This window comes from Crinia signifera, chromosome 8, assembly GCF_055691185.1.
Source record: "Crinia signifera chromosome 8, ASM5569118v1, whole genome shotgun sequence".
Classification (NCBI taxonomy): domain Eukaryota; kingdom Metazoa; phylum Chordata; class Amphibia; order Anura; family Myobatrachidae; genus Crinia; species Crinia signifera.
In genome coordinates, this window is record NC_139224.1 from 37,144,247 (window position 1) to 37,172,094 (window position 27,848).

The window sequence follows — 27,848 nt, forward strand, 5'->3', positions numbered from 1 at the left end:
TGCGATCACATACGATTTTTGAGCAAAAATGCTCAAAAATCGTAGTTGGGTGCCATCGCATTGCATCGTATGCCATCGTATGGCATCCGATCGCATACGATTTTTGAGCAAAAATGCTCAAAAATCGGTAAAAATCGTATCGAATCGTATGCCACTACATATGGCATATGATGGCATACGATGGGAGCCGTGATACTCCACAAGTACAACCATTAACTTCCTGATTGTCCACACGGTAACACTCCTCCTAGGCTGCTTGCATTGCATTAGCTTTCACTGATTCCAGGGGCGTAACTAGAAGTTCATGGGCCCCATAGCAAAATATTGAAAGCCCCTCCCCCAGGTCAGTGTCTGGGAGAGAGAGGAGAGACCGCGACGGTGAGGGAGAGGAGGGAAATTAATGGGGAGAGGAAAGACAGCAACGGTGAGAGAGAAGGAGGGACATTAACGGTGAGAGGAGAGACTGCGACGGTGAGAGAGGGGAGAGACAGCGACGTCTAATCATATGCAGGGTGCTGGACACTGCTTTTCCTTTTGTCGCTTTCACGCCACACAGAGACCCGGATCGGACCCTGTTTATTTGTGCAATGTGAAATGGGTATAACATAAACATCTTCTGACAGATCTGTATTCTCCCATTCCTGCCTTTCTAGACAAAGTCACCAAGAGTCTCACTGTGAGCAGAGTAAAAAACTACAGAATAGTAATACCCCTTTCACACCACCTGCAAATTACCGGGTTAAGGTTTTTCAACCCGGGACTTTGCTGAAAAACCCAGGTTTTTCTTTGGTGTGAAAGGGTCAACACGGGTCTTAAATCCCGGCACTCCGACTCTGCTCTTGGCCTTGGTTAGTGAGCTAGGATTTAAGACCCATGTTGACCTTTACACACCACAGAAAAACACGAGTTTTTCAGCAAATTCCCGGGTTGAAAAGCTTTAATCCTGTCATTTGCAGGTGGTGTGAATTGGGGTCAGGCTGCACCCGTCAAAATGACCCGGCACTATAAAATGCCGGGTGGCTGGTGTGAAAGGAGTATAAGTGATATGACATATTGGCCGGGCATAAGAGATGAAGCATATCACTTACACGGTATGGTTGTGACTCAGCACTGACACCATCGTCTCAGACGAGATTTACATTTTTATAGATGACATGTTTCAGACCGTAATCATATTGTAATGAGAGCGTTTTTTTAAGCAATATAGAGTGTGATTTACTGTGATGTCTACCTATAACTTTGTCCATTAATTAAATGTAACTGCACAAGTGTGAGACATGGAATAGTGTGCAGTGATACGGCTTCTTAGAACCATAGTAACATCTTCTACAAGATTACTGACAGACATAAATTACTAACATTAATTATATCATTCTAAATCTTCTCAGCTGTCCTTCAGATGATACTACTGCACTCTGAGGCAGATGTATTAATCCTTTAAAGAGATCAACGTGAGGGTGATAAAGATTAATAAACGTCCAGTCAATCAGCATGTGAAGTATGAACAAGTCGGTTTTTTTTTGTAAACTCATGTCGACCTTTTGTCTGTATCGACCCTTTGTATATGTCGATCTTTTCATGTGTTGACCTTTTGCTTGTCGACCTATCGACCACATCCCATAAGTTCTTTAAAATGGTTTATCTGTCACTCAGAAATGTCCGCCAATACACGTGCAAGTACTCGTGTCACTTTTTCCAGCAAAATGATCATTAAATGTTGTCAAAGTTACTCTTAAACCAATTAATAAGGGCCTTTTGGTTGAAGCCATTGCAGTACAGGTTAAGTATCCCTTATCCGAAATGTTCGGAACCATGAGCATTTCAGATAAGGGATTTTTCCGATTTTTGGACTATATTTTTTTTAACATACTTACCTGGTCCACCAGCATCCACGGTGGTCTTCAGGATCTTCTTCAGTGGTCCCAGGGGTGCATTGTGCGAGTTTGCAGGCGTGCTGGTGACATCACCGGCGCACCCACGCATTGCACTCCTGGGACTGCTGAAGATGCTGAAGAAGATCCTGAAGACCACCGTGGACATCGGGGGACTTGGTAATTATGAAAGGGGAGGGGGGGGGGCACAAAAAAATCCCAAATATAAAAAAAAAAAACACGTTTTTTGGAGTATTTCAGATATGAGATCTCCGGATACGGGAGACTTGACCTGTACTCCCAAGTTTCAGTATAATGTCAGGCTGTGCGAAGACATATGAAAACAATTAATAAAGAATTAATAAAGGTACGGGATTCAGGCGCTATAATGAGCTGATTTTCTATAAGCAGCTGCTAGGGGAAGGGAATAGTCAAACCTTTCAAGATATAGGCCCATTCAGATCTGATTGCAGTACAAATTTGTTCTCAAAATGAGCAAAACCATGTGCACTGCAGGTGGGGCAGATGTAATGAGTGCAGAGAGAGTTCAATTTGGATGGGGTGTGTTGAAACTGAAATCTAAATTGCAGTGTAAAAATAATGCAGCCAGTATTTACCCTGCACAGAAACAAAATAACTCACCCAAATGTAACTCTCTCTGCATATGTTACATCTGCCCCACCTGCAGTGCACATGGTTTTGCCAATTTTGAGAACAAATTTGTACTGCGATCAGATCTGAATAAGGGCCATAGAATACAACAGAAAAGTGAAAACGCAAATAGCAGAGCTTTTGAATAGTCAGTGGGATTGTCTGAAATACATAAAATATATATATTATAAAAATATAAATATATATAAAACGGGACAATACTTGAAGCATGAATATTTAAATCAGTATGGCTTTTATGAGATGTATTAAGAGTGCATCCATTGTGTGGAGACATGTGACTACAAATCACCATAAGGTGGCAGTGTTGTGCTGTGTAGCTTATCATTGTGTCACAGTAACTTTGAAATTATAACTTGTGATAGATAAAAGTGAAACAAACATTTATATTTTAAAGTAATTTAACAGTAACAGTGTTCTGAATTTGTCTGAACTCCTTTTAACTAGCCACAGAGGGGCTTCAGATGTATTTAAAACCCTCTAAGCGATTCACAAATTGTATTTAGATATTACTATGTTTTAAGAGAAGAGAGGTGTGGTATGGTGACCCGACAGTCGGGATTCCGATGGTCATTATACCGACATCGAAATCCCGACCTCGGGTACTCCGACAGGGGAGTGAGCGCAGTGAAGCCCCTTGTGGGCTCTCTGCGCTCCCCACACTTTGGGTGGACCCCCATGAGGGAGAATAGCCCTGGTTAGTTGGGATCCCCACTGACTAAGGATTGAACAGTGGGGATTCCAATGTTGGTATACTGTCTGCTGGCCCGTCATCCGGCACCCGGTGTACCAGTAGTTTTAGATTTCCGTTACTTCAGTGCAATATGTGGTGAATGGCAGAGGGCTGTGTACCGCCTCTATTAGGAAAGCGGGAAGGCCCGATCCTGTCCTGATAAAATCCAATGTTAAAGCAGTGATTTATAGAACATGATCAATCCTTTAGACTAAATGGAGAATTGTACCTGACAGTAGAATGTTTTTTTTTATGCAGTCCTGAAGGGAAAGGGTATCCCCATAAACAGGCATCTGATTGTAGTGATCTGGGTGTGACCCAATTTACCAAGGTTTACAGGCAGGTATGGAACATGGAGCATGGCCATAAAGTACCCCCACCCCACTGGCTGCTTCCACTCCCCAGTGGTCACTGGTCCCCGGCTACTATAACCTCCATAACGCAACAGATACAGATATACTGTAGTTCACAACTAAGCCCTTCAGGAGGAAAAACAAAAAATAGAGTACGCCCTTACATTAGTCCACACCGCCTTTGTGGATGGGTGCGCACTGTTTACATTATGATTTGTTTGTTAATCTGTTGAATGTTGATCTATGAATATGTCCAACCTTTTTCCAAAAATATATAGTTCCCATGTTTATCAATTAGAATTCCCAATTCAAAATCAAGTCTCTTCATCTTGATCTACAGTACATGGTTGTATTTCCCAAATCCAGTCCTCAGGGACCCTTAACAGTGTATGTTTTCCATTGGCAGCTGCTACTTACATGTGGCATGTAATGTATATGCAGGTCCCGGCATCTGTGCAAGTGATCCGGCAGGTGCTGGGCCGGCGCATGTGCAGATGCCAATGTGCAACTGCGTCTGAGCATAATCCCCGGCTTCTATGGACTGCACCAACTTCAGCCCATAGACTCTGGCTAGGGCTGCACAAAGAGGCAGGAAAGCCAACTCTCTACTTACTGTATCACAGCCTGGAGTGGCAGTCTCAGAGGGAGAGAACACCTCTCCAATGGGACTGCCTTGAGTATCTATGACTGGCAAGCAGGACCTTAAATAGGAAGTCACTGCCAGTCACCGTGAAGTACTCCAGGTGGCTCACTGTCACTAAGGGGATTGCAGATTTTACCAGGGCTCTGCACTCCTGCAGGTCATAGGTAACATCTGCCACTGATGTTTTCCATATATATACTACTACTTATAATAATAATAATAATCATTTTATTTATATAGCGCTCTTTCTCCAATCAGACTCAAGGAGCTTAACAGATAGAATTATTGTAATACAGTACAGAAACAGTGAAGTGCAGAAAAGCTTTTCATAAACAATACTTCAGGAAATGGAGTCTGTTTTTGAAGCATTCTAGAGTGTGGGGAGGGGGCTCTCGAACTGTGCAGGGAAGTGTGTTCCATAAAGTTGGAGCCGCATGGCTAAAAGCTCGACCCCAGATGGATTACGGGAGATCCTAGGTACTGCTAAAAGTCATTAATCTACAGATCGCAGTAATCCTGTGGGACAGTATGGAATCAGAAATTGCTTCAGGTACCTTAGGCCTTGGTCATGTAGGGCTTTGAAACTCAGTAAATTAATCTTGAAGATTATTCGCCATTTTATAGGCAGTCAGTGAAGGGAGTAGAGAATGGGAGTTACAGTATGTGGCTAGAACGGGGCTAGTTACATAACAGCCTGGCAGCTGTGTTTTGTACCAGCTGTAATCGGTGCAGTTCTTTTGCTGGGAGACCAAGGTAGAGGGCATTGCAGTAATCCAAATGAGGTGATACAAATACATGTATGACTTTTGGCAGATCTTCAGAGGGGATCAAGTGTTTGATTGTGGCTATGTGCCTCAGATCGAAGAATGAGGATTTGATTGTGGCTGATATCTGATGTTTAAGTGTCAATCCACCAACCAGCACCACGCCAAGATGCCGCACATGATCAGAGTCTTGTAATTCTGTACCCCCAAGTGTCAGTTCAGTTGGGTGGCTATGCTGCAGTCTTTTCATTTGATGTTGATGTCCTATCATAAGGATTCAGTCTCATCCAACTGGCACTCATCCACTCCTGGAGCTCAGCTAGACAGCCATTTAGGGTTGTTATTGGGTTCTCAGAGCCTGGAGCAAAGGACAGGTACAGTTGTGTATCATCTGCATAGCAGTGGCAGACCAGGCCATGGCGCCTAGTTATTTCACCCAGTGGCAGCATGTACACTAAGCATGGAGGATAATATAGAACCTTGTGGCACTGATGAAGATGAGTATACTCCAGATGACACTCTTTGTGACCTGCCAGTGAGGAATGATTTGATCCAGTTTAGTACTGTGCAATCCAGTCCACAGAAACTATTCAGATGGTTTACTAGATGTTCAAAGGTGTTTTTTGATTACTAACTGACACATTACCTTATACACAGGTGGTGATACTGAGGAGAAATGTGCACTGTTGGGGTACCTGAAGACTTTGGGGTGTATTTAATTTTGCGAGCTGTGACAGCGAGTAGCGCTGACTGCTCACTGTCACAGCTCGTGGGGTTAGTGTTCAACTGACCCCCTGCACAGGGTGCAGGACGGGGTCCCGACATCAGGATCTCAACTGTTAAAACACAACAGACGGGTTCCCCACAGCCACCAGCTATTCTCCCTCGTGGGGGTCCACGACCCCCATAGAGGGAGAATAGAATAGGTGGCGAGCGTAGTAAGCCACCAGGCCCACAGCGTGGCACGCGCAGAGACAATGCTGTCTGAGTCTGGCCAGTAGGTATCCTGAAGTCGGGCTAATGACTGTCGGGATCCCGACTGTCGGAACCCTATACCACACCCCCCTGCACACACCATTTCCCCCTTGCTGTGGTTGTTGCAACAAAGGGAAAACGTCAAGTGCGGCCGCTAAAACAGCGAGGCTCGCGGCTAAATGCAGCGAGCTCCGTGCATTAGCCGCGAGCTTCCCTGTTTGGGGAATCCTCGCCGTCCTCTGACCGAGGATTCCCCTGGAACTTAGAATAGGGTGAGCGGCCGTCGTGGGGGTTAAACGGCGAGGATCGCTTGTTTTCGGCGATCCCTGCCGCATTGAATACAGCCCACAGTTTTACCTTGAAGTGTTAGGTAGGGAGAAATCCAGTAGCCTTACCTTCAGTCTGCAGCAGCCATTGTCAGCTCTGTGCAGTGTGCTGGGGTATGTGTTAAACTCCAGATAATTGAGAGCAGTAAATCAGTATAATGCCAGTTTCTCCTGTGTGAAGGTTGAATGAATCCTAACTGCAAATTCATGCAGCTAATGTATAAGTTGTATTTGTTCCAGACATATTTTATCTGTAGGTAACAATTACAATGAAAAAAAACTAGCTTAAATTGTTACAAGGCTATTTAAAAAAACAAAACAAAAAATTATAAAAATGTTACATGTGAGATCACACTTGGAGTTATTTTAAATAATTGAGAAAATGCTACTGTAAAATAAGAGCTGTGAAGAAAATAAGCAAAAACATGAAGAAATCTATTTATATATAAAAGGCTAAACTACAGATGGAGCGTCTCTCATACATCCCAGCCCTCGCCAGATCTCTTCCTCCAGCGAGAGCTGGCAGGGAGGCGCTCCATTTGACTGGGACGTGCGAGCGTTGTCCCCATCGCTCGTTGGTGGGTGGCGGAATCCCTGCCCGTCTTTGCATCAGGGAGAGGGGCAGGGTTGCGGAGGGGTTCGGGGACTGGTGGGGAGGCGGCGTAGAGCTCCATCGGAACGGGGCACGCGAGTATCTCGTGCACGCCCCCTTCCGGCGGATGGCGGGGGCTGGCGATTCTGTCGCCATCCCCCGGCTGAATGAGAGGCTCCACCTGTACTCCACCTCTTTGAGGTGAAGTACCGAGACCACTTGACAGACCAAATTACTCCATAACAGAAAGTGAAAGCAAAATTATCTGTTTCAAACTTGTTGGATGTGGAAAGAGGTAGATTGGAGGTAAGGGCACATAGAGGGACCAAGCTGTCCTTTTGACAGGCTTTTAGCTGGTTTGTAATAACTAACCTGGAGTGCTGAGGAGGGACATCTGCACATCGCCTGCTATGGGTACATGGCCCAGAGGTTCTGTGAGCTTCTAGCAATGCCGCCAGCCCCTCTGGCTGTGGGAATAGATGCCTATTCACTGCTTCTCAGCTGGTGATAGGGGAGACACCCCCCCCCCCCCAACACCACCACAGTGGACTCTCAAGGGCCAGATGTATCAAGCTTCAAAAAGTGATAAAATTTAGTACGAAAAAAATAGCCAGCCAATCATCTAATTGCCATTTTAAAGGCTTAGTTTGAAAAATGACAGCTAGGAGCTGATTAGCTGGTTGTTTATCACTCTCTCTCCACTTTATCACTTTTTGAAACTTGATACATCTGGCCCAAAGAGTTAAATTGTTCATACAAAATATTTTCTTTTTAGTGTCAATAGCTGGTTGTTTATCACTCTCTCTCCACTTTATCACTTTTTGAAACTTGATACATCTGGCCCAAAGAGTTAAATTGTTCATACAAAATATTTTCTTTTTAGTGTCAATAGCAATGGGTATTTATTAAAAATGTACAGATATCGAGCTTTGATTCAATATCCAAGCATAACAGTCGCTAATAGTTTATCTTGTCACCAGGTGGCAGCAAACACCAACTGTAGAATGTATTTGCACCTATTACAGTTTGTTGTAGTTTATTTTTTAAAAATTGGATTGTAAAACATTATTTAGTTTGAAAAACATGTTCTAGCGATTAGTCATTAGGGTAATTAATCCTGCACATTTACTCTGAAAGGAAATGGATTTAAGAGTGGCTTACTATAGATGCTGGTCGATTTTGAGCTGAAAGCGGCTCAGTTCTGCCATTTGGGGCAGCGGTGAGCATTGATGCGCAATCCTGTATCATTGCCGGACACTGCTGCTCATCTGCTGGTATTACCCGCAGATGAGTGGTGGGGTAAACAGCTTTCCATAGCGACACATTTTAAAAGATCACAGGTGCAGCTAATTATTTCGGTTGTGATTCTGTGAGGAGACCTGCAAAACATGCACTGTGTGGGGTCCTAAGGACCAAGGTTGAGAACCTGTGACCTAAAATATAGGCTGTTTGGTTTCTTTGTGTTCAGTGTAATTCAGTCTAAAGAACGACCACTGCTATTCCACAAATAATCTGATATAAAGTCTTTCCAAACGCTGGCGTATTTCTTGGCGTTGGGCTTAACCATTGACCACACAAGTGTTATAATGAAGGTAGCATGCTCTGGGCTCATTTGCATTTTAATGGGATCATTTGCATACAGCTGTGGTAATTTGCATGAGGAATCTTACTCGGAAGTGCAAACTCCCTCTAGATCAGATAATTTTCGGAGCAACTTCAGGACTAAGGAGAGTTCATACACATATAACATGACGTTTTGGCCATCTCTAGGACTCATCCAGTCGTTCTGATAAATGGATGGGGTCTTTGCTTTAAATATTTTGTTAATGGAATACAAGCTGCGAGTGTTAAATGACATAACGGTTTCTCTTGTGTGTGAGAGGTTGATATGTAATATTTTTATGCTGCATGATTTTGATCCCGAACAAAAACTAGCCTATAGGTCCATACACACTGAGCGGCTTTCCCCCGACCGAGGGGGGGGGAGGGCATTGCATAGCAGAGCGCTATGCAAAGCCATCCTGAAAGCTGCTCATCTGCTGGTATAACCATCTTCTGGCCATACACACTGGGCGGCTTTGAGCTGAAAGCCGCTCAAACCTGCTGTTTTGAGCAACTTTCAGCTCAAAGTCGGCCAGTGTGTGTGGGCCTTATCACTGATCTTTATAATTGCACAAGCCGTGTTTTTGCTTTCTGCTTAACTAATATATTCATTGTCATTGTGTTGCTGCAAGAGTCTTATACATTGGTTTTGTTATGCAACAGGCTGTCTGTCGCTTGCACCATACAGACAGACAAGGCCATTGGGCTATGACCACATCATAGTGGTTTTACATATATTATCACAAGGAGTATGGATCATTGGATAGACAGCAACTAGGTTTGACCAGCATTAGCTCGACATGACTGAAGGTCATCATGGGGTTATGTCGACAGGGTCATCACTAGAGACAGGATTATATGCATTTGCATATTTGCATTTGCATATTTTGCTCATTCTCACTGGTTATTGCATATTTTACCTAAAATCTAGTGATGGTGCATACTTTAGGCTCTGCCCCCTTTCCACCCGCGAGTCACAGCACTGCTTTGCCCTGCTGCTGCTGGCCAGGTAGTGGTAGAGTGTGCAGGCTGTGGCAATATGTGCGCAGTGTGGGGAACCTTGGATGTACGCTATGGGCGGTATTCAATGAGAATACCTGCGAGGTGCAGCGAATCCTTTTTAGGATTCGCTGCACATTCGCCACGTTCCGGAGCCGGCGGGCTCCGGTATTCAACGTGTCAGGGGCTCGCTGCCCCTGACTGGCGAATATGAGCTCCTGCGGCGAATGCCGCAGGGAGCCTGAGGACGGTGGCAGGCAGAGAGATGAAAGTCTCTCTGCCTGCCCCAGAACGTTTGTGGGGGGGAGGTGGGCTCCCCAGGTGCCAGGCAGCACAGGCTGCCCCCCGGGGGTGCCAGCAGGGGACCGTATATTCACTATACCCGATCGTAACGATCGGGTGCAGTGAATATATGAATATGTAATGAGCGGCTCGGCTCCGGCGCCCCCTGCTGGCTGCTGTGTAAAAAAAAAAATATATATATTTTTTTTTTTTAAATTAAATATATATTCATGTGCTTACAGCACATGAATAAAAATAGCATGCCCCTCTTTAGAATAAAATTCCTGATTTTTTTTACACCAAATGTAAAAAACAAAACACTTTATTTTAAAAGTTCACATTCCACTTCTCCATAAAAAGATAGCGATTGCTACTCGGTGAATCATGGCGAAAAAAAACTTCAAATGTATTCGCCATGTGGTCATTGAATAGGGTGATTCACCGTTTTAGTCAAAAATTCGCCAAACAGCACAAATTCGCCATAAAAACATGGCGAATCAGGCTCATTGAATACCGCCCAATGAGTGACACTGCTCTAGGCTACCAATCCATGTTGATAAAAGTCAGTCGGGACGGATGCCATTGCAAAGCTCCTAAACCTTTCCCTCCCCCTGGCCTGGGGACTTTACACCAAGAGACAGACTTCTGCAGCAGAGGAGGCGGGCGGAAGGGTTGTGACAACACGCGGCGCGGAGGGAAGGCCGTGTCACAGTGAGTATGCGGCGCAGGGAGGAAGCCTTCCAGTGCACGCCCTCATGCGCTATGCTGACATTTGATCCATCGGTGCTGGACATGAGGGTCCGTGTACTTGATGCAAGAAGAGCTTTGGACGCTGCAGTATGCTGTAGCAGCCAGCATACTGACATCTGCAGATGCTGTGGGCCTATTTTTGAGGTTTATTTGCAACTAATTGTATGCTGATTTTTAAATAAATAAGTTAAAAATAACTTTTTTTATTATTTAATGTAGCATATTTTCATACATATTTTAAGTATTTGCATGCATATTTCAGGCTTTTTATGTTGCATATAATCCTGTCTCTAGTCATTAGGTTGACAGGGTCATTAAGTCGACCTTAGGAAGGTCAACAGTCAAAAGATCAACATGGGGTTTTTCACTTTTTTATGGCCCTTATATGGCTTGCTGCGTTCTCCATCCTTCGGGCACACTTTGTTCTCCGACCATGCCCTAATGGATGGTAGGGCATGAAATACCGCCTGTCGGGAACATGTTGGCTCAAGAAAAACTGCATGTCGACCTTTTGACAGTGACCTTCACCATGTCTGCCTGATGACCATGTCAACCTTCAGTCAGGTCAACCTTCATGCATGTTGACCTAGTGGTGTCGACCTAATTCTTGTCGACCTAGTTTTTGTAGATTAAGTGACCGTATACCATCTCAAGAGCCCCATGCAGTATGGTCAGCTTACTGTATGTGTTAAGGCCCCCATACGTCAGCAATCTGCAATCCATGATTTGAAAATGTTGCTATTTCTGCCATGATTGCACAATTTCCCAATCCCCATACACTACATGAATTGGGCCTGATTTCCCCTGATTCTGGTGGATCAGCCCAAATTGCAAGTGTATGACATGTGATTGGATGAGATGCGCAGTCCCATGAGCATTGGAGTCGGATGGGCTGCACATAAGATCAATCTAATGTGCCGCCGTCTGATACGGTGTGGAGTGCGGCAGGCGGGATCCGTTGTGCGGCGAGCAGGGTGCAGCAGGGAGAATTAACACTTCCTATTTAAAAAGACTTGGCAGCTGAATAAGAGGTCACTGATTGGCTTAGAGAGCTCTGTCATCCAATCAGTCTCTGCTCAGTCTTTTGAAAAGGATTTTTCAATTCTGCTGCCTGAAGCTACCCAAGCTTACATGTGATTTATCACATGTAAATAAATGGCACATCCAGTGCCAAATCTTAGTGATCTCTCCCAAATAGCTGCTGGTGACGCTCAGGGGAAATCAGGGCTGACTTGTTCTTAGGACAAGTAGGCCTAATGTATAGATGGAGCGCCGCTCGCTCTTGCAGGTGCTGCCGCTTCCATCGCCAGCCCCCACCGTCCGCCAGCTCCCGCCAGGGGGGCGCAGGCGAACGAGATGCTTGCGTGCCCCGTGGCAACGCAGCTCCCCGACGCCATCAACTGTCCCCATCGCCTCCCTGACCCCCCTAACCCTGCCCGTCTCCCTGAAGCGGAGGCGGGCAGGGTCCCCCCGCCCTGCCACCGAGAGACTTGGACGCGGGTGAGACACACGCGCTTCCCAGTTTGATGGAGTCCCGCTCTGCCAGCTCTCGCCAGCAGGGACGTTCTGGCGAGAGCCCAGCAAGCATGAGAGGGCTCCACCTGTATGTGGGCCTTTACAATTTGTGCCCATACACTACAGATATTTACCAGTGTTTGCAGATTTTTTTGATCTTCACATTGTATCTTCAAATCAGAAAATGCCTATATACCACCTAATTGTAATCTCTATAGCGGTGATTGTCAGCAGTGGAAGAATTGTATGATTGTGAAAACGGTCTCACAAAAGACCAATATACACCACACATTAGCAGTGGCAAGTCCAATCCATTGCAGATTGTCCAACATGTTGGACAATCCATTGCTTATATATGGCCAGGTCATAAACCAGTCAGATTTCCAGTGTTCAATCAGCCTACTCAATCCCAGGTATATCTTTCAGGTAATAAGATAACACTGACCACACAACCATGACATTCTTGGCTTATTTTTGCCAAGATAGACCAAATTTGTCATGTGTCATCTGCTGATGCAGCTATGGTTATCTATTCTGTACTTGTCCTCTATTGTAACTGTAAGTAATGTACAGTATGTGCTCTGTAATATGGCGCTGCAGATCCTTAGTGGCACCATATAAATAAAGGATAATAATGCATAGTAGGTGTAGCCATACCAAGACAGTTTTGCTAAAAGAAAAAATGCATTAAAATAACTACAGTATAGCTGTGTACACATGCTTAGACTTTTCCCTGTTTTCGATTCGATTTTGCTTATAGAAGCAAAATCGAATCCACATCGAATGGTTTTTAGGACACTTTCGATCTGCATTCGATTCGATGCGCGCTCCCGTTTTCTCAAAATCGAATAGAAAAATCTACTGTGCAGCCAAGGAAATCTCGAATTCGATCCAGTAAATCGAATGAGTACATTGTGCCTACATTATGAAATCGATATTGAATCGAATGCAACAGTACAGATCTAATGCCATATCAAATGGGATGATCTAATTCCAGACCTAATAGAAAATCGAATCTAACATCAAATCTGAAGCAAATCTAAGCGTGTGTACAGGGCTTATGACGTAGTAGCCAGATCTAAGGAATCATTAATTCTTTGAAGCCTTTACCCTAGTAAGCTGAAATGTTACATTGCTTTAAACTACAATATATATGTCAATGTATAATATTATTATCTGCCTTTGGATAGCAATAGCAGCCGTTCTACAATGGTACAATGAAATTATTTCGCTATCCAATATGACAAGTGTCACCTGCGCTAAAGAGACAGAGATGACTGATGGCATTGTCTGTGTATGATATATTGGGATCCTGCAGTCATACTGGTGATTGGTTAATTTCTTCAGCCTGCGGTTAATTGGTCACTACTGACAATGATATGGACATCTCAGCCGTTGTTATTTTACACTCTAGTTATTTGGTCATTTACTCATTAGCACTGCCTATTGTATTAATTAATGAAGCCATTGTTTATTCTACATGTATTTCACCCATTGTTTTATCTTTCCCTTTAGGGCTAAGTGTTTCAGAGGAAAGAAGCTCCAGGGAGACTTTGATATACGTATCGAACAGGTGAGATGGGGGTATTTATTTTAGACCACTTTTTATGTAATCACTGCTGGTATACTAGGCCATGGATCATCTGCTGTGCAACATTCAAGTTACAATGTAGAAGTGCATATTTTGGAGAGGTGGACATAATTGTAAAAACAAGAAAACAAGTGACTCTCTGCATTTAACCCCCGTGCTGGCCGCTCACCCTATTCTACATTCTGGGGCAATCCTCCTTGTCAGATAACAGCGAGGATTCCCCAAAACAGCGAGGCTCGCGGCTAATGTAGGGAGCCCACTGCATTTAGCTGTGAGAATCGCTGTTTTAGAGGCTGCACACGCCCTTTCCCCGTCGCTGCAAAAACCTAGCACTGTGGAAACGGCATGTGCAGGGTGTCAGGTCAATACTGACCGTGTGAGCTGTGACAGCGAGCAAAAATCATTGAATTTACCCCACTACGTTGATGAAGACGCATGGGCCCTAATTCAGGTTTGCTTGGTAAGCTGCGAACATCGCTGCTTACTAAGCACCTGAGACAACGCCCACTGCCTGTTGACCACACCTGAATTAGCCCCTATGTGAATTGCAGAGCATACAGATGGAGCCGGCCTAGTTCTTGCAGGGGCTGGCGAAAGTATCGCGAGCCCCCGCCAGGGGCGCGAGCGCAGGAGACGCTCGCGCGGCCCGTGGCGACGGAGCTTGCCCCGGGTCCCCGCCATCGCCGCCGGTCCCCCTCGCCATAACAGGTAGAAAATTATTAAGTAAAGTATCATCTATTTATCTATATATATAATATGTCTAGTGTCTGATTGTGTGTCTCTGAAAGACTGCCATCTGTTGGCAACCAGTGAAACTACATCTCTTTCTATCTCACAGAGGCAATCACAAGGTAGCAGACTAGCTTTCGAAGCCTTTACTTTGAGCAGGCTTACTAGTGTATTATAGCGCCTAACACATTTTGTTGTGGTAGCCTCTGCTGAACTACAGATGGACGTGTAGGGTGTATCGCAATATCTGTAGAAACACAGCTCATTAGTTCTTTGGACCTTTTAACAATTTTGTATCATCCTGATATACTGTCCCAATGCTATGTAATATTTTCTACTCCTGCTAATTTACATATATTGGGGGTTATTCAGTGATGGTCATTACGACCGTTTTGTCGGAAACGGCATATTTCTTCTTTAGGGTTCCTGGTCCCACAGGGATGTCATCGGGGTTGTAGGCAGATCCAGAGGACCGGGCACCAATTTTCAAAGCTTTTGAGCTTCCCATCATGCCTGGCTCCTCGTGCCTATAACCCCGCCTCCTAGCACAGGACCACCTTTTTTTTTTTATGGTGCCTGCAGGAAGCAGGTGCACCTGTTTTTTCTCCAGTGTCAATCCCAAGCTTTATTTTTAATTTTTAATTTCGATTAAGTTTTACACTGAGTGCGCAGCACCAGTAGTCTTAGCGACTCTGACGCTCCTGCTGTGACACCCCCGCTGGCGTCCATCACCTTCTGCAATCTCCGGCAGAGTAGATGGAGGAGCCACACAAGCGACTAGCACAACCAGAGCTGACGCTCCTCCAGGACAGCATGGCCGAAGATCGGGGAGGGTAACAGACGCTCACTCCGGAGAGTCGAGAATTTTCTGTGGCAAGGGAGGCGGTCCACAGCACTGGCGTGGACACTGCCTTCCATGGACCACCAGGGTACCGAGCACAGACGGAGATCAGTCCCCATTAGGCAAGGTACTTGTCTCCATTTTAACAGGCTCGCATACTGGTGGGGGAAGCCCAGCAAGGGGGAGGCAGCTCCTGCCTTCAGTCCCTCCCCCAGCTTTAGGCGCGAGTTCACGCCAGTGTTCGTACCTGAATGCTGAATGCTGCATTCCATGAGCCCTCATTCTGCACTGAGACCCTGGTGCAGACTCTTTGGAATGTTGGCCAAGTCTCCCCTGTAAACCAGTCTCCTGTGACAGGTTTACTGCACTCTCTATCCTACCCTGCCACCAGCATACGGTGTAGTCGATATAGTTCTTAAATTAAAGTATATTGTACTTGTCTCTGCACTGTATTTCTGCTGTATATGTGTGTGACCGCTTTACTGTACTGCCTTGTACTCTACTATAGTTGACCTGGGAACCAGGTGTACTGGGGAGCAGTATTTCTTTAATTATAGTAACTACTATAAAAGGGTCCCTGTCAAGGCATAGGGACAGGGCCTCACATTGGGCTCAGACCTCTGTTGTAGCTAAGATGACTAGCAAATAGTAACGCTCCTAAACCGCTTCTCCCACACTGCATTCATGTATATCATGTGCAGTGGATCTGTCAGTTCAGGACATTAATGACAAGGGCCTCTGTGCTAATTGCTGTAGTCCCACTGGTCCAGCCCCAGCCCCTCAGGTTCAAGAGCCGCAATGGGCAGCCTTTTCCTAGTTATTGGGTACATTAGTGGACCACTTAATCCAGGCATGTCCAAACTATGGCCCTCCAGCTGTTGTGAAACTACAAATCCCATCATGCTTTGCCACATTTTTGCTATTAGGGGATGTTAAACTATGGCAAGGCATGCTGGGATGTGTAGTTTCACAATAGCTGGAGGGCCACAGTTTGGACATGCCTGACTTAACCATTTGCAAGTCCCGCTCCTCCTGCCTAGTACACAAGCTCCATGAGTAGATTCCTTGGCTAGTTCCATGCAGGTCTTAGCAGTGCAAAAATTTACTGCAACAAACACACAAGGGTCAAAGCGGCCTAAGCACATGTTGTCTTCTCAGTCAACATCTTTATTGACTCTGATGGTGAGGATGACGACGGTGAGGGCTAGGAGGAGGATGAGGGGGATACTTCTGAGGAACCCAAGGCTGTGGAGGATAAATCTGCTGAATTGATAGCTGCTATTAAGGGGTTGCTTCTGTCTGAAGAAGACGAGCCGACCCCAACGCTAAGAAAACAGATGTGTTTAAAGCACGTAAAGTGATTAGGTCTGAATTTCCACACTCTAACCATCTGATGGATATCAGACAGGAGCAATTTAAACTCCTGGAAAGAAGGTACCTAAATTGGTCTCCACCTGGTATCCACTGCCAATTGATGACTGTAAGCTGTGGGAAAATCCTCCATCTGTCGATTCCCACGTGACCTGGCTGGGTTAAATGTACAGTTTTACCTTTCATGTCAGCTGCCTCCCTTAAGGATGTCACTGACAGGCGACAGAACAGTGCCTTAAGACTATCTTTAGCCTAACGGGTGCTGTTAACAGGCCGACCATTGCAGCATCATGGGCAGCAAGGGCAATTGAGGCCTGGCTTAAGGTCCTCGAGACAGAACTACCTGAAGAGGTGTCTGAGGAATGCAAATTGTGTCTATTACATATTATACAGGCTGTGGCCTACATACAGTAAGTGAGGCAGTATTGCATGCGGGGATACTTTTAGCCAAATCTGGCTAGACGGATACTCTGACTGCATTCATGGAAAGTGGATGCTGAATCCAAACACACCCTGGAAGTGCTTGAATTTTCAGGGGAAGTCCTCTTTGGTGAGGAATTAAATAAAATTGTAACCGTACTGGCAATTGCTAAAACGGCTTGCTTGCCATTAGCTACATCCACACATCAACCAAAGGGAACTACTTTTCATCCCTTTTGTCCCTCTGGCAAGGCCAGAGGACAGGTCTTTGGAAGACAAACGGGTTCTTTAAAAGCCACTAAGTCCAAGCCTAGACAGCCCTGGACTACTAGACAAGCCTCCCGCCAAGCCTGAAAATCCCTCAGCCTGACTGGGCAGACCACCCTCTGGGGGACCCTAGAGTGGGAGGCTGACCTCTACATTTCATGCAGGAATGGATCAAAATGACCTTCGATGCCTGGGTGCGGTAAGTGGTGACCCATGGGTACGTTGTGTCCTTCAAAGGACGACCCCCACAACAATTCTTTCCTACAAGCCACAGGATCCACACAAGATTGCTTGTCTAATACTGGTTGTGGAATCTCTCCTTCAATCAAGGGTGATTGTACCAGTTCCTAAACATCAGCAAGGCCAAGTGTACAACTCGACCCTGTTTTTGGTATCCAAACCAAATGGGTCCTACAGACCCATCTTAAACTTAAAATCTCTGAACAAGTTTGTGAAAGTATACAAGTTCCGCATGGACACCTTGCGGGCGATAGTGTTAACAATGGAACCAGGGTACTACATGGTATCCCTCAATATTCAGGATGCATATCTACATATTCCCATTGCTCCATTGCACCAAAGTTTCCTCCGGTTTGCCATACTGGGACAACACTATCAGTTCCATGCCCTTCCCTTTGGGTTTGCCACGGCTAACTGGATTTTCACAAAAAATAATGGCAGTCATGACTGTTTCCCTATGACATCAGGGCATACAAGCACTGTTCCCTCTAAGCTGTGCACGTGTACGTGCGCACACAACTCGCCGAGCCCGCGCACAGACATTACAACTGAGCGCACAAAGGTTAAAATCTTGTTTTGTGTGCCACGAGTTTAATAAGGTTGAAAATCACTGCTATAGCCTATATGTGTGGTGTGTGAAGTCTGTAAACATTCAAATTGCTTTATTAACTCAACAGAACTCGAAACCTAGGCCTGTATACGTTATGTGACGCACAAAAATGTACATTTCCTACCAAAGTTGCACAGCCAATATCTTTTGCCGCACACAGCCTTCGTAAAATTAGAGGGAACATTGCATACAAGTGATTACCTACCTGGACGACCTCCTATTACTAGCCAGTTTTCAAGAGCGGCTTTTCAACGATCCTCAAACCATGGTGACCTTTCTACAAAGACATGGGTCGTTCATAAATTGGAAGAAGTCAGCTCTGGTCCCCTCCAGAAGTATGTTACATCTGGTGGCTATGTTGGACTCCGAGGCTCAATGTCTCCTTCTGCCACTAGACAAATGTTGTCTGCTGCAGGACCGGATCCATCAGTTTCTTCAACCACACAGGGTCACGATTCACCATACAATGCAGATATTACGCCTCATGGTGTTGACATTCATTATGGTTGGGTGGTGCAATTTCACTCTCGCCTCCTCTCTCGCTGATTCTAAAATGATGGGATGGTCAACCTCAACACCTCAGATCTCACACCATGTGTCTCCGAGAGTGCAGACCTCTCTGGCCTTGTGGCACAATGAAGCTCATAGTAGTCTGGCCTTTCTGTTTTCCACAATGGATCCTCCTCACTACAGCGGTAGTGCTGGCGGCTCCTTTTGAGCCTTTAATATCTGTAGAGTTGAAATAGATGATGGCTAAGGTGGTTTTCCTTCTCATAATTGCCGCTGCCAGAAAGGTATCAGATTTATGGGTGTTATCCTGCCGCTCCTTGTTTTTATTGTTTCACCAGGATAGAGCTGTCCTGCATACAAAACCTTTTCAGTTGTTTAAGGTTGTATCCAAATTCCAGATAATTCAGGAATTGTGGTTCCGGTTTTTAACTCTTCAAACCTTACTTTCAAAGAGCTCTTTAAAGGGCTCTTCAGGATGTGTGTCGCTCTCACTGAAGCTATCACACGTTCTGATTCTCTGTTTGTCCTCTGTGGGTTTCAAAAACATTGTGTGCTCACTGGATTCGGCTGGTCACTGCTTATGCTGATGAGAAGGCTGTTCTACCTTTGCCAACTTCGGCACATTCCACCAGTTGGTACATTGTGGGCTACGCGTCGTGCAGTTTCTGCTGAACAGTTGTGCAAGGCAGCAACGTGGTCCTCGGGCCAATACGTTATTGAGGTTCTATGCTTTTGACACATTTGCTTCTCAAGATGCTTCATTTGGTCACCTGGTTCTTATGGCCCCCCAGGCTTCATCTCTCCCTTAATTATATGGCTTTTGGGCATCCCCGATGTCATCCCTGTGGAACCAGGAATCCTGAAGAAGAAAAGAGGAATTATGGTAAACCTACTGTACCTTCAGTTAACTCCCTTTCTACGAGTTTCCTGGGACCACAGGGCACCCCCCCTGATGCACCTAATGAAAATGGGGGCATATGCAACCTTGTTCACTGGGCCCTTTCCTCTCTGTATGAGTGAATGTACTGTTGTGTCCATAACCTAGTCTTCTTTCCTTCTCTGCTTCCTGCTGGGGCTTGCTACCAAACTGAGGTCTTGTGCTAGGAGGTGGGGTTATAGTTGAGAGGAGTCAGGAATGACGGGAAGCTCAAAAGCTTTGGAGATTGGTGCCCAGTCCTCTGGATCTGCCTACATCCCGATGTTATCCCTGTGGTCCTGGGAACCTCAAAGAAAGGGAGTTAACTGAAGGCAGGTTTACCATAACTCCTCTTTTCCCGCTTGAAATTTTTTTTAAAATTTTGTCCTTTTTTTATTGATTTTTGAAATGCAACATAAAAACATACAACAGAAAAGAAAAGAAAGAAAACAACATTAACCATTGTCTCTGTAAGATGCAATTGATAGTACAGCATTAATAAAGATTGTAATACATGAACATTCGCAGTGTTTTCATTCCCAGATAGGGAGTACTTAACAAGCATAACAAACATATCGGATTAGTTAATATAATAACATAACAAGCATGCAGCATACATATAAGCCAGATACTGTATGTCCACAACCACTGTATGAAGCCCCCACTTGAAATTTAAAAAAAATTGATTTAGATTTTTCAAGGTCCTTTTTTCGACACTCTGAGTCTAAAGCATTCCACCTATCAAACTCATTTCGCCTGGATCAACTTTCTAAAGTAGTCTATTTCAACTTTTTTCCAAATTGTCTAGTCTCTGTAATGTTAACCATCTTTAGCCTATTCAATGTCAAATTGTCTAAATGGATTCGCCAGTTTTTAGTCAGGCTCTTGTCAATCTGAACCCGACACTTTTTTTCTGTAGGGACTAGACTATGAAACAATAAAAAAAAAAAAAATTACATTTATTTGTAATAAATCTTCTAATTTATTGCCAATTTGTTTGTAAATCTTTTTTTTTTAATTGGCCACATAAATATATTTAGCTTATTTTAATTCTTTTTTTTCCCCACTCTACCCATCTTGCACTGTTTTTCCCCCAGCATGCAATGTTATAGCCATGTGATACATATTTTTTACACAGGATTATGTTCTACTCCCATTTTAGTCACTCCCAAAAGCTTGTTCACTAGCAATGCCCAAAAACACTGCAGCACCTGTTGGTGCTGCAGGTAATAAAAAATGACGGAGGACCAAGCTACAAACACAGTTTATATACAAACTGTCGAGACAGGAAAGCGAAATAGTACTGTACATGCCCCCTTTCCCGCCTCATTGGTCTTTGCTCACCAGGAGGCGATCCGCAAACAAATCACCCTGAATAGGCAGAACATCAGCCTGGCGGAAGTGAATCCGCATGGCAAGTGGACTGCAAACACCAAACTGGCACTGAATACACCATATTGTATTGTACGAGTCCTTATGCCAACCATACACGCTGCGATTCCTGGCGGTGCGATGTGTTCTTTGAGGTGCGCGCTCCCACGGCACCTCATCGCACAGTACAAAAAGTATATGCTGCACATACTTTTTGTACTTGCTTTTCATCACATCGCATGCACAAGGCATGCAATGCGATGTGATGGATGCTAGTTAAGCCCAGAACGCACACCGGGATCGCAGCGTAGCTTGAGTGCTAGATTCTGAAACAGTAATTAGAAAAATACTTGAGAGTACAATGCTGTCTGAACCTGTTTATTCTTTCTGTCCCCTACATTTAGGCTGAGTTTTCAGAAATAAATCTTGTAGCTCATTCTGATGGGACATACGCCGTGGATCTGCAAATGTTCCGGAATGGGACAAAAGTTGTCAGGTGAGTCCAATTAAAGCTCCATCAAGCAGACCCCTCATCCAGTATGACATACTGTACATGCACACTCCTCTGCTGTAAGATGCATTTGCTTCAGATCCTTGCTTCATCCAGTCAGCCATTGTACATTATAATTGGCAGTATGATGTTTTGCAGGGACTTAATATGTTCCTTTAGACTTTCTTCTCTGTATTCCAGTGATGAGTAAGGGTGCAGTTATAGAGTACCCTTGAATTCTTTACCTTGTTTAAAAACTTGTCTATATGCTATTTTGGTCTTACCAACCTTTATGGTGAAAATCACAAGGGAGTTACATGACCAAAGTGTGAGACTAGTGATATATTTAGTAATTTGAAGGGCATTGCTCCTTAAAATATCCAATCATTCTAGTATTTGTGGCCAGTGCAATTTTATGTAACACGTCTACAAAAGTACAGTTGTAGTTTTTTTGTTGTTGTAATTTGACTTACTAATAAACCACAGGGGTGTGCAGTTTATTCGGGACAGATAAATTTTTATGATTTTAATAGTGTTTGATAGAAACATTGGCTGTGCTTTATATTGCTGCTGCTGTTTGAAGCAGTAAATGTAGTGTTTTAAGTTCGCTTAAAACTCACATCACAACCAGATCTGTGCTACCAAAATGAAAGCGGAAAATGCAAATAACAATCCCGCAAACAGACAAACTTGATTAGAGAAAACAGTTTATCAATCAGATTAATAACACTAGCCAACAGTGAAAATGCTTCCGAAACAAAAATAGTCATTTCTAGTTTAATCGAGCATGGGAAATTACGAATATGGCATTTAAAGTGCTGAGTTAGCTCTATGTTCTGAGATATAACCATATTTCATTAAATGCTAGAGAATGTACATCACAGTCTTCTGGTTGACAGAAACAAAATTATTTTGCCCCCTTTAAACATCAAACTTGAACTCATCAAGAACTTTGTAAAGGGAATGGATAGGAATGGAGAAGCTTTCCTGAGAGCAAAATTCCCACTTCTCAGTGAAGCTAAAGTGAAAGAAGGAATCTTCGTTGGTCCGCAAATCCGTCACCTTCTTAATGGGACGTTTCCATGCTTGCAGACTACTGTTGGACGGTGACAAGAGATGCTCCAGGACAAGAGTACAAACGACAAGCAAAACGAAGGCGCACTCATAAATAGGTCGTCATACGAAATAGCAAGGCTTGTTATCTTATGTTCTGCTAATTTACCTGTACATACAGTAGATTGAATTAAAACAATTGCTACTTCTGTTGTGTACAGAGATCATATTAATATAATATTGGTTTTTACTGCAGAAGTACATGTATCACAAGTAGTGTATCTAAAAAAACTAGAGCTAATAAACAAATTCTAAGGTCATATTCGGTTTCCTGACCCAAATTTCTGTAAAAGAAGAAAATAAAAAGTCGTTTTTTGTTGGCTAATGTAATCAAAGATTTACACTGAGGTTTGGCAGGTTTTGTTTATAGATTATATTACTACTACAGTATACAGCATGCATACAGTACACATATATTTGATCCTCTTTCTAGGTCATTCCGACCAGATTTTGTCTTCATCCGACAACATTCGTTTAGCATGGCAGAAAATGAAGATTTCCGAAACCTTGTAATCGGCATGCAATACGCCGGTATTCCTAGCGTCAACTCCTTGGAGTCCATTTACAACTTCAGTGATAAGCCATGGGTGGTAAGTGATGGATTTCCCCACACTGCTAAGTAACCTTAGCCCACAGTACCGTGTTTCCCCGATAATTAGACCTACCCCGATAATAAGCCCTACCCCAGATTTTGGACGCTGGTCCAAAATAAGCCCTCCCCCGAAATTAAGCCCTATCATTTTCCCCATGTAATTTTATGTATTCCATATGTGTAGCCCCCGCTGCCCTCCGCTGCCCTCCGCTCACCTCCTCTCACTCACCTGCAGCACCGCAGCTCCCGTTCCCAGGGATGCATTGCGGTAGGCGCGGCGTGACGTCACGCCGCGCACATCACGCGGCTGGCTGGCTGGCTGGCTGCTGCTCACCACACAGCGCCGTCAACATACCGTTAAAGTACGGTAATAATAAAACAAACAGGTGGGGGCATGTAATTAAATACATTAAATTATGGATCGCAGTGGGGCATTTCTTAAAGGCGCAGTGGGGCATTTCTTAAAGGCGCAGTGGGGCATTTTTTAAAGGCGCAGTGGGGCATTTTGTAAAGGCACAGTGGGGCATGTAACAGGGAGCACTGGGGCATGGAGCACTGGGGCATGTAACATGGAGCACTGGGGCATGTAACATGGAGCACTGGGGCATGTAACATGGAGCACTGGGGCATGTAACATGGAGCACTGGGGCATGGAGCACTGGTCTATTAAAATAAGCCCTCCCCCGAAAATAAGACCTATGGTCTTTTTTGAGGAAAAAAAAAATAAGACAGTGTCTTATTATCGGGGAAACACGGTATCATATGGGAAATAGATCGCTGTTCCCCTGAAAGAAGTCCATAGTGTACACAGTGGTGGCTCTAGAGGTGGGCCTGCAGCACAGTTCAAAATTCATATAGGGGAGAGACACCAACTGCCAGTGAGTCAGTTTGGAATGGCAGTTGGTGACAGTTGGTGTGACTCCCCTATTTGAAATTTGAACCATGTTGCAGCCCCTCCTGACCATACCAGCCAGGGGCCTATCTAAGTACCGGGGCATGAGTAGCACTGAGACGCTCTATTTGACACTCAGTCCAATGTTATTCATTGCTGCATGCAGAATGGGATCATTGGACAGACAAGAATTAGGTCGTCAAGCATAAGGTCAAAACCACAAGGTCGACATGCATCAATGTCAACATGACTGAAGGTCGATATGGGTTTAGGTCGACATGGTCAATAGGTCGATGTGGGAAGATTGACTGTCAAAAGGTCGACATGGGATTTTAACAGGGTTTTTTTTGTCCCGAATGTCAACAGAGTCGACATGGACACTAAAAAATTGCAACGCATCCCCTTGCAACACTCGCCATGCTTCGGGCTCGCTGCGCTCGGCACACTATTTTGTTCTCCCACCACGCCCTAGTGGATTGGTAGGGCATGAAATACTGTCTGTCGGCACGTCGGCTCAAAAAACCTGTGAAAAACCCCATGTCAACCTTTTTACCTTCATCCTTCCCCATGTCGACCTAATGAAACTGTCAACCTAATGACCCTGTCGACCTAACCCAATGTCGACCTTCAGTAATGTCGATATTCATGCATGTCGGCCTAGTGGTGTCGACCTAATTTGGCACCCATTCATTGTTACTTCACAGAGCATAGAGAGATATCTCCACAAATCAGGACTGTGTCACTTAAATAGGAATAGTTGAGAGGAATGGAAAAATATATATTAACATTATTTATACATGTGTAGCATGAAAAGTCAAAGTAATTGGGTATACATAATTGGTTGCTATAGGCAACATCATACCGGTATATCTCATTTGTGTCAATTTGCATGACTGTCAAGGAGGAGCTAGAAAAGAATAGTAACCACTATATAATGAGCAATCCCATCTGCGAAACTGTATGATATCGGGCAAAATGGACACATGCCAAGGTAATCTGTATTCACAGCAAACATTTTTTAAAACCCTATTATTAATATTTTACAGTTTGCCCAACTAGTATCTGCATACAAGACGATGGGAGCTGAAGCATTTCCATTAATTGAGCAGACATACTACCCAAACCACAAGGAGATGGTAAGTCTAACCTCACCTCGTGTCATGTTTATTGTGTGGGGCTTCACTTGTACACTGGGTGTTTCCATTTGATGAGCTGCACTACCCTCGTATCTCCAGCAGGGGTGCTGAATTCTCTGTTTTATAGATTCTGCATTTATAATATAACTGTGTTTCATTATTTCACTATTGTTGGTTGATCTTCCTACATTTATAATGTTGCTAATAAATGCATTACAATTATATATAAATGTTTACAAGCACAAACAGCAACATATATTCTAATTGGGAAAAAATGAATACATTGTGAACTACTGTATATGGTATAGTTATTTTTATTATTATTATTATTATTATTATACTTTATATGGCGCAGCAAGGGTTCTGCAACACCTTACAAAGTTCATGAACAGTATGAACGAAACAAGAAAAGAGGGCCATACAGATGGCGCCGGGCTTGTCTTTGCTGGGGATGGCGGAGGACTCGCCACCCGCCATCCCCCGCCCCGCGCCATCTGTATGTCGGAAGGGGACGCGCGTGCACGAGGTGCACGCGCGTCCCGTTCCGATGGTGCTTTTCCCCGGGTCCCCGCCGGTCCACACCGCCCCCCCGCAGCCCCCCGCAGCCCTGCCCGTCTCCCTGAAGCTGGATACGGGCAGGACTGCACCCGCCGCGCCGCCCGGCTATTGAGACGCTCGTGCGTGGGAAACGCACGAGCGTCTCATTCAGCCAGAGCGCCAGATTGCTGGCGGATCGCCAGGGACACGGTCCTGGCGCTCCGCCAGCAATAATAAGGCCGGCGCCATCTGTATGCCAAGTACAAACTGGTGTGATGTCAGGAGCATTTATTGTTTCGTAGCACCAAATAGTCTACATCACTCAGTGTGTACGGGTAATTGCACGCTCCTACATTAATAAACAGACGTTCTTTAGGCCCGATTCAGACCTGCTCACTGGGTTGCATGTGTTCGGAGCTCAGCGAGCAGGTTAACGCCACCCCGCCGAATGCACACCCACCCGGACAACAATGGCCCTGTGCAGGCTGCAAATGGATGTGTACGGGTACACATCCATTTGCAAGCGCCTGCACAATGATCTTTCTTTCTCTCCCTGGTGCTCGCAGTTATCATGTAACCCAGGAGACACTCAGCGGCTGCAAGGATTTGTGCAGTTTCAGGGTGGGCGACAATGTCATTGTTAATGAGGGAGTATGGCACCCGCCAGGTGCCCCACCGTCGCTTGTCATCTGCCTGCATCAGCAAGTGTGCCTACCCGGCTGTGACGGTCATACAGTGTGCGCACCTTTAATCAAGTCTTATCTTGTTCTCTTCTGTACAGACACATATAAAATACTTTGGGTTATAAAGTGCACTGCTGAAATGGAAGTTTGATGTCTCGGACAGCTTCTTCTGCAGCTGCATCGTAGTCCAAAATACAATTAGTGGAGCCCAACAGACTGCCATTGAGTCCCGGCCAGCGATGTTTGGCAGTGTTTGGGGGTCAGTTGGCGTGGCTCCCCTATTTGTAATTTTTATTATGCTGCAGCCGCACATCTGAAATCACCACTGGTTGCCTATTCACTCTTAACTACATACTAATGCTTAAGCACTTCCTACATATAAATACCTCTTTTCATTGAAGTAATCCATACCATAATGGTGTATTGTGGATGATGGTAAAATAGCACATTGGGGGTGAGGTTGGGGGTGTATCAAGGTGAAGAGAGCGATAAAGTGGAACTGATTTGTTGCTGTCAGCAACGTCTCCACTTTATCTCTCACCAAGGCCTAATACATCTCCGCTTAGCAGCCTATTCTGCCCGTTGCTGAGGTGGACGGCAAATGCATCAGGCAGCTGGAGCCCGGCAGAGGAGATAGCGCTGCAGCCTGTTGGTGCCGCTGTATCAGACACCAGAGCATGTCCGTGGTGCTATTTCAAATATTTGATTGGCTGGCTGACCACGAACAGGTGCGATATTGGAAAAAGCCACAGGCTATTTCACGCTGTGAGGACGAGCTCCTGCTGTGAGACTGCCAGTCTCTAGCTGGCTCTTTGTTTCCCCGGCAGCGCATGATCTCCCGCCTCTGGTCTCCAGTTCCTGGACATTAGTCCAGAGGCAGGCAGGAGGTCCCTGCGGCGTATGGGGGGGGGGTATAGGATGGGGCTCGAAGAGCTGACAGTCGCTCACATAAGAGGAGGTGAGTGGCGTGGCAGGAGGGCAGGAGGCATGCTTTTAGGCATAGCTATGGAGACTACAGGGGGAGTGTCCACATGCTGGCTATAGAGACTGCAGGGGTGAGAGTCCACACACTGCCGCCGCTCAGCGCTGGCTATACAGCGCAGGTTATGGAGACTGCAAGGGGTGGGGATGTCCACACGCTCAACAGCCACACACACATACACAATGTCAGCGGGCGGAGACTTTTGCAGCAGCCACGGCCGGGAAGGAAAAGTAAATTCTCAGCGTGGCTATTATCTGTGCAGGGCGGCCAAAGTTAATTCTCAGTGCAGCTATTAACTATGCAGGGCGGCCGAAAACGGGCAGGGAGGAATTTGCCAGCTTGTAAAGGGGCAAGGCGCAGCGCCCTGTGAAAGAAGCCTAGCGGGAACACTAGATTATATAGTTATGATGATGTAGGGCTGATGCATGAAGATGCATTGATGGTGTAGGGCTGGTGCAAGAAGATGTGGTTATGATGTAGGGC

The 27,848-nt window shown here is 45.1% G+C and overlaps 1 protein-coding gene across 1 annotated transcript in view; it reads left to right on the plus strand.

Annotated features, from left to right (window-relative positions):
- Window positions 1–27,848, plus strand: part of SYN2 (synapsin II) — a 283,187-nt gene that overhangs the window by 146,240 nt on the left and 109,099 nt on the right. Inside the window, exons 2-5 of the mRNA XM_083156164.1 lie at window positions 13,590–13,647; window positions 21,345–21,436; window positions 22,977–23,133; window positions 25,074–25,163. Coding sequence (XP_083012290.1) covers window positions 13,590–13,647; window positions 21,345–21,436; window positions 22,977–23,133; window positions 25,074–25,163 — 397 coding nt within the window. The remainder of the gene's footprint in view (window positions 1–13,589; window positions 13,648–21,344; window positions 21,437–22,976; window positions 23,134–25,073; window positions 25,164–27,848) is intronic.